Source organism: Trachinotus anak, unplaced genomic scaffold (genome assembly GCF_046630095.1).
Source record: "Trachinotus anak isolate AG129_WGS33_773 ecotype Australia unplaced genomic scaffold, CSIRO_AGI_Tana_v1 ptg000015l, whole genome shotgun sequence".
Classification (NCBI taxonomy): domain Eukaryota; kingdom Metazoa; phylum Chordata; class Actinopteri; order Carangiformes; family Carangidae; genus Trachinotus; species Trachinotus anak.
In genome coordinates, this window is record NW_027273866.1 from 10281730 (window position 1) to 10296969 (window position 15240).

Sequence of the window (15240 nt, forward strand, 5' to 3'; positions counted from 1 at the left end):
TATCACATGACCCTTGTGTGGAAATTTATGTCAGTTCAAATCAATTAAATCACAAAACAAAAGTTTGATTTGTGCATTTAATTCTACATCACATTAAGGAGCTTTGCTATCCCCCAACTTCAAGATGAAGGATGGGGAGGGGTTGAAAATTTACTACACCTTTCAGAATCTGCTGGAAAATGAAGGCAACACAACCACCTGCCCTCTGAGGCCTCCACCCTGCTTTGTGATTGGACCGTCTCTTTCCCCCAATCAGATTCAGGTGTAAAACCAGGGGTCAAATTTTGTACTTGTGACCTCAGTCACCCACCCTGTGTGGGAGCTTTGAGCGATCAGATCTCTGGACAAAAGCAATACTTTGTCATAGTGTCTGTGTAACCTTACCATTTATATTGTGTGATCAAATTTTAATCACATCATCTTTTTTTTAAACAAATTAAAAAGCCCTGTGGTTAGTCAATTTTCCAGACTTTCCAGAGGACACTAAACTTTACTCGGACATGTAGCATTGATTATCTGAATATTGTTTGGTTTACATTTCATTAGAAAAGAGGCTGATGCTTTTTCCAAATAAGGTTTATTTATTTCAACCTAAGATTCCTCACTTTATTGGTCATTGTGACAATAAATTTACTTTAGATTAGCCTTTGTAATGCTTGTTTTTTTTCATGACAAATAATAATTTCCATTTTTTCATAATAGCTGTGCTAACAATCTTTCCATGTACCTCCTGGCAGTTAGCAAAGTAACCTCTACACTCACTTGAGAATCTGGGAAACACTGCTCCAGGGGGAAAAGACTTAAAGACTTAAGGGTAAGACAGTGAGGGAGTTCACTGTCCAAGGACCATCAACTGTACAAGATTTAGTCAAAATAAAGGACATCACAATATTACAGTTTGATAATGGAGCTGTAATGGTGTCTGTGCAGGAAGAGATACTTCACTGGTGCAGAATTAGTCCATGGTTGCTTCATGATGGACTTCCAGTAACAATAGCACTGCCCATTCGAATAAAGTATACAATAAAAGCCATACTGTGTAAAACCATCAAACTGGATGATATATGTTAATGTAACCCTGGATGTAACTGGAATAGACTCTAGTAACTGCATCCATTCTTTCTAGTTTTAAATGGTCTTCCAAATGGTCACTCAATGATTTGAAGAGCAGTTTAATAATGTTATCTGTTTGCTCAAGCCATATCACAAACCAGATATGATTTCAATTGGACATTAATGTCAGATACTAAAACACCATACAGACGCCACTTTCCACAAGGCCTCATAAAGACGAGAAGGGTGCTCACTCAAAATCATAAAGCAGCCTATCAGCATCAAGCCCATCATCCCACAGATAAGTGGGCTGGAACGCACCATTCTTCTATAATAAGTAGGAGCTGAACTTGCAGATACGATAAATATTGAGTTTCTCCAATGCACAAATAACCTGAGACAGAGGTGAAGAGCACAGTGACCCTAAAGCTCCCGGTAAGATAACACTGAGGTGGCTCAAACTGAAATTCAAGCCTGGACTGGAACCCCATTGAAAATGCAGGGTGCAGTTCCATTCATTCATTCATTCATGTTTACAAGTGTGTAAAATGAATGTGTATCATCTTCTATGTGTCTCTTTATTAGTGTGACAAGAATACACAAAAATAAAATAAATAATAAAATAAACATACACATATTTTGCATGCATTTATATATTTTAATTTGAATGTCTTTTTCTAACACCTATTATATATGTGCATATACTATATTTATGTAGTTATATTCCATTTACAATGTAAATGCAAATTTACACATTTGTACATGCAAATTATTCATTTTTTAAAATCTATTCTATATTTCATTATTGTTATTTAACCATTTCACTGACAGCTTAACCCCCCAGGGGGCCACACGCCCAGCCATCGAGCTTGGACCCCTCAGGGTGCGGACAGCTCGACCCCCAGGGCCCAACAGTGGAGGTGGTATGAACCGTAAGGCAACACCTGCTACATGACTAAATCATGGCTGCTCTCTCCAGGTGGAACATGGTCGAGTCCTGATCCCACTGCTCTTCCTTCTCACAGGAACGACCTGCTTCATCGCCAGGTGGCGGCGGGCTTGACTCCAGGGGGCCCTGCGTCCAGCCATCGAGACAGACACCTCGCCGAGGAGAGTCCAGTCGAAGGGCAGGTGGTTCTGGTGCCTTCATCTCCACCGCAGAGCCTGATGTAGTAGATTTTCAAGATGCATGAGGGCATGGGGTCGATCATTTGCTACACCTCTCAGGATTTTGCAGTGGAGATAAGGGCAACAGATTAGACCCTGTTTTGTGATTGGACTGTCATTGACCAATCAGATTCAGGTGTGAAAACGGGGTTAAGCTTCTTCTTGTAACTTCAATGTCAGCCCGATGGCTGGGCGCAGGGCCCCCTGGGGGTCGGGCTGGCTAATGCTAATGCTATGCTAATGCTAATACTGCTAGCTAACCCCTTTGGTGTCCTTTTCTCACAGGTTGCAGGTGACAGCCGGCGCCTCAGTCAGTGCATTGTCCAACCATACATATGTACATGCGTATCTCAGGTGATGTGGTTCCATGAAGCAGGTCGTTTCTGTGAGAAGGACGAGGTTTTGAACGCACTGTACTGTTACAAGAAATCTGAATACTTCCCCGACTACTGCTGAAGGTCATCACCTTCTGGGAGCCCCTGAAGCCCGTCACAGCAATCATTCACAAGCAGTCGTTGTCCTGGTCGCCGCCATGCTGATCTTTGAAATTAAAATCTGCACAGCAGGTCATCACACAGCAGACAGATGCTCTTGTTTATGTCAGCATGTAGTGTGTTGTACAGTATGTTGTGTTTTAGCTTGAAATTGACATTTATAATTGCTAATCTGATGATGAATGGTTCACCAACATTCAGTGCATTCTCACTGAATAGAAACACAGCCATGTCATTGCCAAAACATCTTATTTAAACAGAGTCCACTGATGAAAGAGAGTCTTCATGCAAACAACAGAATGGGAACTTAAACATGTAATAAAGTAGTAAACAACTCTGAGCATCAACACTTCACATTTACAGCTCGAGTTATAATTATAATCTTCATAAACTACATTAACTATTAACTGATTGATAAAACATTAACAAAGGACTAAACCCTTTATGAATGGTGCCTTTTCAGGATGAGGCAGTGATATGTCTTAAACTTTGATGCACATGTTTGTGGTTTTTTGCATGATGTAAATTTTGATGCCTTCATCAGGATGCAGGGAGAAAATAATGGCTCAGAGGGAGGTTCTTCAATGAGACAGCACAAAGTCTAAAGACTGTAAAGGCTGCAATCCAGCAGATTCAAGCTTCTTTAAAACTTTATTTATTTGCACCAAACAAAATGCAATATCCACCACTTTATAATCCTACTCCTTTGATTTGTTCAGTTTCCTTTTTTTCCTCTGCTTCACCAGAAGAAATGATTTTTACTTTTAATCGACAGTACGGTTACGATGGGTGAGAGAACAAATTGTTTACCTCCTCCTTTTTTACTCCTTTTAATTCCTTTTCACAGTTGTTTCTGCATTTTTGTTAGTGAGCAGTGCCTTACATTATACACTACTTTTTGGAGTTTGTCCTGATAGTAATGTGTGTCTAACACTGTCTACATACTGTGAATTACCTTAATGATCAATATCCTCATATTTCCCGCGACCCCTCAGACCCTTTGGAGGGGCCCAATCCCTAGTTTTAGTTTTTTGTCTAATCTTTGTATGTATCATAATGTATATGTTTTCAGTATATACTGGTCATCTTCATCTTTGAAGTAAGCACTTACTATGGAAGTATATAAAAGCAGGAAATGCAAATACTCAGTGAAGTACCTCAAATTTGTACCTAAGTATAGTACATGAGTAAATATACTTTCTGTAACTGAAAAAGACAGATACTGTAGCCTCCATCATAGAAGAAGAAAATATATTTAAGAAGTGGGGGGAAACAAAAGGCGGGAAGAAACTGTCCAGCATGGTCACTGTTAAAATGTTTCCCTCCCTCCTACACACAGACACACACTGTAAAGAGGAATCCTCCTGATCCTGCTCCCTTTTCACTGTGTGAACATCAGGGCGAGAAAAATAACAGTATTATCACATTCATAACAATAATCCAACCAACACTTAACTGCTGGATCATTTTCCTGTGTATTTTTATTTTTCTGGACCTAAATTTGCCCACTGTCTCTCTAACTGACCGCTCAGCAGCAGCCACTGTGTTTTTCAACATATCTTCTCCTATGTTTAAGATTTATTTCCCTGGGTTTTCTTACATGTTTCAATGTTTCATAATTTAATTTTATAAAAGCGAAGCTGATGGCGTCAGGTCAAATTAAGATCCTTAAAGATCCTTTGTTTTTAGTTTCATTTCAGAGTACAGCAGTTTGTGTTTTGCAAATTGAAACTGATATTTTATTTTTGCCTTGTGAAAAAAAAAAACCCACTTTCTGCAACTTTGAAGTGATGGACTCACAGTGAAGTGTCCATGTTGAATGAGGCTTTGACCCTGTGATTGTAAAATACTGTAAAAACCTGGACAGATGTGGTCGATGAAGTGGACAAACTCCCGTCTGCCTAAAAATCAGTCAACTTCAACCAAAAGCTTGTTGAACTTATCACAGCAGAAGTTTAGTGATTCAGAAACAAATGATTCACTCTTAGTATTTCCTCTAATTTCAAATTAAACTACACCTCTTTTTCTCTCCATCCACTGGTCTTCCCGCTTCTTTTTATCATTTGAAATCAAAGATGTCAGTTTCCTGTTGGTTTGAATCGTCCAGTCAAGTGAATCTAAACCTCTCTCCTCTCTTCTGCACAGGAGCCAACCACTGACCCGTAGACCTCCACCCACACCTCCGTCACCATCTCTCCACGCTGAAAACACACTTGAATACAAGTGAGTGTCAGAACTGGGGCAGCAGACTCTTGATGTCGGTACAAAGTAAATGTTGCTGTTGAATAAGGAGACAGTAAACATGGCTGAATATCTGAGGTGGTTTGATTCACTGTTGTACAGGTTCAAATGTCAAACGCTGCAGTCAAAGATCTGAGACTGCAGAGCTGCTCCACATCCTTTCATTTACATAACTATGACTGTGTATTTGCTCCTTGTTATTTTCTTGGTCTTGTTAATATGTGTATGTTTCTGTAAACAGTATATTTACTTTGATTTCCTTGTGTTTTACCAATTTTATACATTTGTTTTACTGCTTTATGTATTTTAATTGTCCTTTGTGCAGCACTTTGGTTTCAGCTCAGGCTGTGTTTCAATGAGCTCTAGAAATAAAGTTGACTCACTTTCCAGCTCCTAGTCAAACCGTCTCACCTCTGTCAAGTTATGACACAGTATTTTATTAAATGTTAATGATTAAATTAATTAGATTATTAATTATAAATAAAAGGCTTAAATGTCACCAATGTTATTCCTGTGCCAAAGGACAGTTAAGTCTGTATTTAGAAACATGCATCACTCTGCCCTAAAGCCGGAAATCATAGAGAATCCTCACATCAGTACTCTGCAGACAACACAAGGGACACTGACTAAGTATCAGTGGATGTATATTCCATAATAATAAACATCCTAAGTGACAAATAAAATGGTGGAATTCAGGAATTGCATCACTCTTTTTAACTGAACCTCCCACATTAAGAGCTATTGAGTGTAAATGATGAACCAACAGCAGAAAAACATACTCTGCAAATGTAGAGTTGCTTGCAAATGTCACATTTTAAAAAAGACAAAGGCTTTGTCCTCACTACAGCAGCTGTGTTGTGTCTCATCAGGATTATATAGTGGACATGAAGTTTAAGATTTGAAACACTCATTTTGGTGAAAGAAATTACACAATTATTTCACAGCCTCACAGCATCAGAGCTCCATTCATTGTTATAGAACATCACACATTTTAAGGTTCTCTCTCTGGTCTCCAGCTTTAGAGGAGAGCGCTGCCTGCTCACAATTATAGACCAATCTATTCTGAAATCTGAATTCTTAAAAAGGGTTGGGTTCTCCTTTAGAAGCACAACCCATGATTCTATTATAGTGTTTCCACCCTCAAAGCATCTGGTGCAGAGAAATAACAGACTAAAATTAGAAATGTGAAGGTCATTATAGAAACCAATGGGGGACTTTATTCAAATGATCATGTAAACTTGAAAATCAAAATGTAATTTTTCACACGTGTTCTTGGATTACACTGGACATGACTTCATGAATAAAAACAAAGCAGGAGAAGCAATCAGCAGGGTCCATTTGAAGTGTATAATCTTTTACCTGCAGTCAGTCAGTCAGGTGTGAGTGGTTACATTTCTACAAATGAAAGAAAGTGAACATACAGGTCAAATTCTATTATATTATCAATTCTAAATCAGAATCACCACATCAGTACAGCCTCACTTTAAATATATAGTCACTTAAAAACAGAAAAAACATGACTTGAGGAAACATAATGAAATAAACTACTCACTCAACAAACAAAGGTGAAATGATGGAGGGAAGCAGCTCAGCTGAAGGACAAACAGAGAATGAGCTCAGGACACAGAACAAAGAAAACTCAAAGCACCTGTGTGAGCTGCCCAGTCAGCAACACCTGTGCTCTTCAGGTCAGCAGTCATGTGACCCCACTTCCCACAGTAATGTGTTATTTAAGTAAAAATTAAAATAAAACGCGATGATCCAGTTTCCATTTTCACATATTCACGTAGATGTTCTATGACCATGTTAAAATGAAAATCATTAATTCATCTCCAAAGACTTCATCTGTTTTACAGTGACAATAATAAACAAATACAACAAGCAAACAGGGCCCTCAGTCCTTTCACGTACATTTACATGTCTCTACACTCTGTGGGGCTCCAAATGGAAATGCAGTGGCAGCAGATTGTTTTATCAGTCTGTGAACGACACTGAGTTTTACATCAATACGACTCAGTGGAAATGACCAGACGTAAGAGTGAAAGAGTTTTAGAGAGACAGGAGCTGGTAGTTATTCTGATCCAAGTAGCTGTGGGTACGATTCTCCTCAGCTCAGTCTTCTCCCTCTGCAGCTCCTCCTTGATCTCTGACCCAAATGCACTCTTCTTCTCAGTCAGCTGGGCCTTTAGATCTGGAATCTATTTCAAATATTAAAGGTGTAAAACTTACATCAGGTTGATGTGTGTTTGATCACTTCTAATGGTGACTGCACATGCAGAAATTAACAAATCTGAATAAACGCAGGTGAACAACTAGAGTCACTCAGCGATCACTGTGTTAACAGTTATTTCCCTGGTAGATCAAAGTGTAGGTGTGAGCGCACACTGTGAGCTCACAGGTGTCAGGATACGTGAGGTGTTTCCAACACCCAGTCTGCTTTAACAGGTTCCTACCATTTTTACATACATTTCCTTGGAGATCACGTCCTTAAATATTGAACCATGTTAATCATATAATTTGAATAGGTTTGTTTTGGGTGTGTGTTTGAGGATTTTTGCTTCTAACGCTGAGTGAATTTGCCCCAAAACCTGGTAACTACTGTTGATTTTCATATGATTGCTTTGGACTTGAGAAAACGCTCTGAAAACAGCAGCTGTGGTCGTCCTGGATTCCAGCGGTGTCCAGTTTTTACAGCAGGGAAAAAAGCAACTCAGTTCTATTGACCCTTTACTTGTCACTTTTCACGTTGCCATCTGCTGACTGCTGCAGAGAATCTGGGGTTTGGACCTGCTGTGGCGATGTTTTAAAACTACACATGTATATACACTCAGAATTCGACTGTAGATGTCTTATAGAAATGAAAATCAACCTTCGATTTGTTCAATTAGTTAATGTAAACAATATGAGTTTAAAAAAATGTAAAAACTTTAAAATGCACAACAATGATTAATTCAGGATTTACAGACATATCTGCGCTTTCGTATTTGATACATACATGTTCAATATGATATTACAACAGAATAAAGCACAGAAGCTTCAGTAATTACATGGTGTTTCAATTAGTTATCAAAAGTTATTTATGAAAAAGTTAGTTATAAAAAAGTTTTTACCATAAGTTTCCCAAAATCAGCAAAATGAGCTTTTCTGCATCGCACTAATGATCCACTAGGGGGCAGCTCCCATGTGCTTCATTGTATACAAATCGTTTTTCAGATGACTGATGCTGATGATTTAGAAACAGCTGTCAGTTTTCTCATCAGAACTAAGAGGTGTACCAGCAACCTTGAGGATCGATGGTACGACCTCATTGATTACTTCTATGACTTGTTAAGTTTCTGACTCTTTAGCACCATATAGGCCTTGGACAAATTTCTTGTCTTGGCGAAAAGCTGGACTGGACACAGCCTTTCACAACTGATTATGATTACACTTAATCTCTTCTAGTGTAGTATTTCACAAACTGTAATCTAAGTTTTATGCTTTTTCTTTTTAAGTATTTCCAGACCTCCCAGTGGCTTTTAAAACAAGGGGGAAAAAAAGTTCTGCAGTGCTTTCATCCCCACAGATCACAGAGGTGTTATGATCCTTAAGCACTGACTAAAACATTCCCAAATCTCAATGTGGCTTTTTACACATGATCATCTTCACTTGCTGTATCTTCCCTAAGGGAAACTGTATGTATGGTGTCTCCAGAAAGTATTCAGACCTCTTTAGCTTTTTCACACTTTGTGTTGGAGATTTCATTGTAAATAGATAAAACTGCATTTTTCCCATCAATCTACAACAATAAACCATAATGACAAAGTAAAAACATGTCTTCTTGAGTAAGTTGCTACAAGCTTTGCAAACCTGGATTTGGGCATTTTATCCCATTCTTCCCGGCAGATCTTCTCACGCGTCAGCAGATTGGATGTGGAGCATCTGTAAACTGCCATCCTCAGGTCTCTCCATAGATGTTCTAGGAGACCTAAATCTGGGCTTTAGCTGGGCCACTTAAGGACAATCAGAGGCTTCTACAAAGTACTGAATTAAAAAATCTGATCTAATACTAGGAGATTTCAGTTTTTGATTTTTAATAAATTTGCAAAAAAATTCTAAAAACATGTCACTGCCATCATGGGTTATTGAGTTTATATAGATGGGGAAAAAAGTGAAGGGGTCTGAATACTTTCTGAAGCCCAATCTATCTAGAGTGAAATTATAGGTTTGGGATGATTCCTCAGTCTGAGTGCTGACCGTCCTTCCTCCACAGGACAAGCTACTGTACACAGAAAACGTAAAGGTAACTGGTTCAGTCGTCACGCTCTTCCTCTACCTCCACCAAAGCGACAGTGTGACAGTTGATCTTGAAATTCTCAGGAAACTGTACCTCTGGCTGATGCAGATGTTAGAACAGCTGCCTCCCAACCAAAAGCCACGTTTCTGTTTTGTTTTTTGTATGTCTTTTTTTTTTTTAATCTTTCATATTTTAATGTTTCATTCCCTGTACTTTTATTGTCTGATTGTGTTGAATATAGTGTGCTGAAATTATTCAACTTTATTTTCTCATGTGAAGCACTTTGTAACCGTTTTGAAAAGTGCTTTATATGTTATTCTTATTATTATTATAACAACTTCTGTTTCCGAGGTCAAGAACAAACTCAACATCTAGATAGAGATGGATACAACAAAAATAAATGTCAGCAGCAGGTGTGTTGGATATTCATATATTTTCTCATAAAAGCTGATGGATCCACTGTGACTGTTTTTATCAGTCATGCAGCTGAAGAGTTGTGTGCTGGGAAAGCAAGGTTGCTACTGGCGAACATAAAATAGACACATTGACAAAATAACTGGACACGACAGCAGATTACATTCCTGCTCTTTAGCTGTTTGTAGACTTTTGCTTACAAAACACGACTGTTTGTGCATTCAATCTTTTCTAATACTGATATTTCTTTTTAGGCACAAAGTATAGAAATCATTAAGGAATTGAAATCTTCAGTTGTTTTGCATAAACCCTGTTTGCATACCTGTGTGAGGCAGAAAAACGAGTGAATACCAGATTGAGAAAGAACACTGAGTGCAAGTTTTGGCACCACTGACCTCCATGCACACACACCAAAAGAAGAGGGAAAATCAATTGTCTTTTTTAATTACATTATCGAAGCATAGATGCATTACTTGTGAAAAAGGTAGAAAAAACAGCAAGTCCTTCTCAATAAGTTAAACCTCTCTGGCCGAAGAGCAGGGCCGGCTCACAAAACAGAAGATTTCCCATAAAGCATTCAAATTCATTGAAACAAAGACAAGGAGTTAACTCATGTCGCTGAAATAAAAGTGCGTCTCCTTGTTGAATTTAACTTGTTAAAAAAAACAAAACAAAAAAAACCAACAAAAACAAACAAAGAAGATGCAAGTGGCTTATGTTACAGTCCTTCCACCCTTTTCCACAGGGTTTTGCAAGCATTTTTTATGAAACTTAACAAGTTCCATCGTTTGATCGACAAACAATAAGCTGAGTTATAGTTGGTAAAAAAAAAAATTATAATAACAATAACAATAATTACAATGACAGTAATAACAAGAAATGTAAGTAATAAACACAGTCCTGTACAGTCAGTCGTGTGATTGACCACAGCCAAACTGATCGATTATGGATTGGTCTTCAGCAGTCTGACAGACCCGTACTGACTGAAGAAAGATGGCCAATGTCGTCGTCTCCTCTCAGCTTCAACCTCCCTCAGCTGCCCTCGGCTATGGTTTATTGGAAAAGGCCTTTTCCATTTCATCCCCCTCTGCTGTTGAAAAGACACAAAAGAAAGTGGTAACGAACAGGTTGATCTTCTATTAACCTTAATAATATACAACTCACAGTTACATTACAAGAGATATCTACTGTATTTCACCATTTATATAAAACTAAAGCCAAACTGAAGAACCACAGGATTTTGACAGTAATAGAGCTGAAATGATTCAGAAAATGAATCAGCATTCATTACTTCCTCCTCCTTCACTGAGATTCTTTGTTTTAAATCATAGTATATTACATTTCTTTAGGAGATTTGAATTGTTGGTCAAACAAAGCAGTCAGTAAATAATAATAAGTCAGTAAATAATAAATCAAACATATCTTCCTTTGTAAAATATACTTACATTTATGACAAAGAGAAAGTCTCACCTGACTGGGGTTCGCAGTAGAGGCTGTTCCCAAAGAGCTTTCAGTCCAGTTCATGTACTTCGTCCTGCAGGGAGGCCGAGGGCCGCCCCGCCTCGCTCATCCGTTTGGCCATGATGTCCCACTGTGGAGCCAGGACTTTGGATTTAGAGCCTACAGAGGAGGAAGAGAACAGGATATGCTGGTTTGTGAAAAACACACTCAGCCTCAGTCCACCACTACTACCTAATATATTAAGGTTAAAATCTTCTGCCCTCTAGTGGCTCTATTAAATACTCTTATAGCACCAATACATCTGACTTGTTCTACACTTGGTCTAACCATATTTTATTACCAAAAAAAAAACCCCAAAACATAAACTCTTCTTAAACATTCCCACGTCTCCCATCACTTTTCCACATTTCACGTGTCTCAGCAAATTGACAGCACCACTTACTTCTTTGTTTATTAACCAGTGTGTGGTTAACAGAAATAAGTACAACTTTAAGTGATGCAAAATTTGTCTTGTAACTTCCCACACGTCCTTCAAAGGGACATTATACATTTTTGTGTAAACCACTGCTTTGCTACTCCAATGAGTTTGACATGACAAATAACAAAGATTCATAAATAAATGACTCAAACACATGATCAAACAAATGATCCAAACACAGAGAAAGCAGATGGTCTGTTGATTCATTTGAACAATTGCAGAAAAAAAGTGACTGAACGCTCCACAGCCACACTAGAGCCAAATCTTCAATTTAAAGGTAAAGTTCACTATTTACAAAGAAGGAATAGTTAGAGCCCATAATTCACCTGAAAACTAAAATACAAGATACAACATATGAATGAGTAATTTCCAGAGATACACAGTCATGTTGGCTCTTTCCTGTCCCCAGTATTTATGCTAAACTAAGCTAATTGCATCTAGCTCCACACTTATACTTGAGTGACATCATTCTTTATGTAATTCACAAAGAAATTTCCCAAAATGTGAAATGATTCTTTTAACTTTCAGCCTTTGTCCAGCAGAGTTTGTATAAAAACATCAAACTCTGACATTGAAAAAGACAACCTCTGAACATACTCTTATACTTAAATAACATAAAATGAATCCACAACTATTTTGACAATGGTTTCAGTAATTTTTCAAGCAATAATGCCAAAAGCATGTGATGCTCCAGGCTCTCAGATGGGAGAGCTGCCTGGTAAATTGAATATTTTGGGGTTTTTGGACTGTTGATCAGACAAAAACGAGACTTCTGATAACATCATGCTGAGCTCTGGAAATGTTTCACTTGCACTCAGGGGTATTTGTTTGTGTCTCCTGATTTATAGACCAAATAATTAGTTGATTAATTGAGAAAATAATAAATAATTAATCGTCAGTTGCAGCCCAGCACAGCTCAATGAAACCAAAATGTATCATCTCCTGATTTAACAACTAAAACAAAGGATAAAATTCAAAAAAATTGTTATGATTAAGAGATTGAGGATAAAAAAATAAAAAAATTCTACACCAACCTTTTCAGCCTCTGTCAAATTACCATAATATGAATGACTGAGTCGACAGGTCTGTGTTAAAATAAAAAATAAAAACTTATCCCTAATCCTGGAGCCTGGCTCATTTCCAACCCAAATCTCCTCCTGGTGCGTTACCCAAGCCCGAGCCTGAGGTGGGCTCACAGACCAGTGGAGATGCTTTCCCTCAGGATACACTTACCGAGCCCTCCTCCTCCTCCTCTTCACTGTTACCATGACAACATAGACTGTAGCCTCCAGCTAAAGCAGCAAGGCCGATCCGCTCTCTCCCTCTCTCTTCTCTCCATCTTTCTCTGGCATACTCTCACTGTCTCGATCTCTCAGTCTGTCTCTTCCCCTCTCGTTTCACAGGGGAGAGGGAAAGTGGGACATAACCCAAAAAACAAAATAAGAGCCCCACACAAACTCTTAACCCTTCGGCAGTGGATCTTAACTGTGTGTTGTAGCCATGGAGCTCAGATGTGCTTTTCCACTTTCCTTAAATATTCAAATCACCCGTGTTTGGCAGAGATATTAAACATTTAAATGTAATGTATTACATTTTAGTTTGTGCTACATTAGAGCCACATTTGCACATAAACTAACACCAAAAAAAAAAAAAAAACTGCAACTGGGACTAATTCAAGTTATTCCCTTCAATCTCACATCTCATTAAAAGTCTCATATTAAATCTTCCAGGTAATTAGTACATTTAATTGACTGATCATGATTTTCAGATTAGAGGAGGAAAACCTGGGAAATGATCTCATATCGTCCTCATCGTCAACTACATCACATATTTAATCAAGTTGAATGTTTTACAGTGTGCTGATATTTGAAATGATTTACAAATGATTACTGGGGAAAGAGCTCCAATATCAAAATACAACCACACCACAATTTAGGACTGCTCTTCAATCAAGCAATGGGTAAAAAAAACACTGGTTCCTACATTTCTTATACTGCAGCTGGATAACACCTTTCAGAGAACATCTGTCTCCTAAATGTTTACTTCTGTCAAAGTCCAAACATCATGTTTTTTCTGTTAAAAATATTTAAGTCCCAAGGCAACGTAACCATGACGGCATCATCAGAGTTCACTTCGGAAACATCCTCCAGAGACACAGAGGACAACTGTGTTCTCACACTGACTAGTTCTTCTCAGGAGGAGTACATTGAACCTTATGTGTAAATCTGGTGGAGCGGAAGTTCAACGGCACTGCTTGAAGCCGAGAAAGTAAACACAAACACTGACACAGATACAAATCCAGACACAAACACTGAACTGTATGTCTACTGCTGTCTACTCGAGCTCACTCACCATCCATTCCATTGTGCTGTTCATAGGTGCGTTTGCCAAGGATGGTGGGTGAGCCATTGTTGAGGATGGGTGAGGCTTTGATGGGCGTCAGGCTGCCTGTAGAGATGGACGCTCCACGAGTTGGTGGGTCGGGCTTGACTGGACAGGGATGTGCTTCTGAAACACGGGGAGAAATGGAGGGAGAAAGGGAAGAAGACAAGAGGCAGAAACAGGTTGTTAAGACGAGAGGACAACAAGTCAGTGCAAGTGACACATTATTTTAAACGGCTGAACTGGAACAAGAGGTGAAAATGCTGTAGCCATAGAGGCCTGTTTCAGAAAATTCATAACAGGCCAGCTGCAATTAATGACATGAAATTGTGATGATTGTTTTACCAATTAAAACAAATGCTATATTTGCGACCATGCAAGAGAAATTTATCTGAAAGTCGTGAGTGACAGATAATTTCAAAACGCATCCGCAACCTGTGTAAGCAGTGCCTGCAAATCGCCTTCGTAAAGCAGGCAAGATTTGTACACTTGCGTATGTGTTTCTGAAGGTGCTAAAATATTTTAAGTTAACTTTAAGCTTTACTTCTTTTAAGAGAGAAACTTTTTTTTAGAAAACGAATATGCTCATTTTAAGAACAAAGCAAAGCAACCAAAATCATCCATGTACTCCAAACGCAGTTAAAACTGACTGGAAAAAAAAAAAAGAAACTCAAATGTGAACTCGGCTCCAGATGCAGTAGGGGAGCAGCTTCTTCTCACCTAAATACCGAACCACCGACTCCAGAGGTTTACGTTCCACAGGTTTCAGTGGCAAAGGCTTTTTCGGCTTCTCTGGCAACCGCAGGGCACCTGTAGAGATTCAGTAAAAGCTTAATGGATGACACAGTTGAGATGTGAGGAAACAGAAAAAACTGTGCACAACAATAACACAATCTGTGTCATGTCACAAAAGATGGTCACTGCTTTCCTTTCACGTAACTTCAACGCAGTGTTCAAACAGATGCGGAACGATCAGGACAGGTGATATCGTCATACAGAGAGCTCAGAGGAGAAACAGCTCCTTACATTCTGCCTTGATGGCTGCTGTGTTGACGGGGAGGTAGGGGTGCCTGGCCAGATATCGTGGTCTGATGATGTCCTGGCAGAGGCGGCGAGTCAGCCGTGTCAGGCCCGTGGTCTGCAGGTAAAAGGCCTGTCGCGTCTTCACTGCAAACTTGGGGCTGCCGCTGTGCCGGACGGGCAGGCCGTGGGGGCTCTGGAGGTACGACAGCAGCAACAACAATATCTCTGTTAGACGCCATATCTCTGTGTGT

The 15240-nt window shown here is 39.0% G+C and overlaps 1 protein-coding gene across 2 annotated transcripts in view; it reads right to left on the bottom strand.

The window, feature by feature from the left end:
- Nucleotides 1-10068: 10068 nt before the first annotated feature.
- Nucleotides 10069-15240, bottom strand: part of mta1 (metastasis associated 1) — a 42178-nt gene continuing 37006 nt past the window's right edge. Inside the window, exons 15-19 of one of the 2 annotated variants that reach the window (XM_071498101.1) lie at nucleotides 14993-15182; nucleotides 14687-14776; nucleotides 13937-14092; nucleotides 11116-11265; nucleotides 10069-10735 (exon numbers count right to left, since the gene is read on the bottom strand). In XM_071498101.1, coding sequence (XP_071354202.1) covers nucleotides 11156-11265; nucleotides 13937-14092; nucleotides 14687-14776; nucleotides 14993-15182 — 546 coding nt within the window. In that variant the 3' untranslated portion in view covers nucleotides 10069-10735; nucleotides 11116-11155. The remainder of the gene's footprint in view (nucleotides 10736-11115; nucleotides 11266-13936; nucleotides 14093-14686; nucleotides 14777-14992; nucleotides 15183-15240) is intronic. The other variant, XM_071498102.1, reaches the window with a different exon arrangement.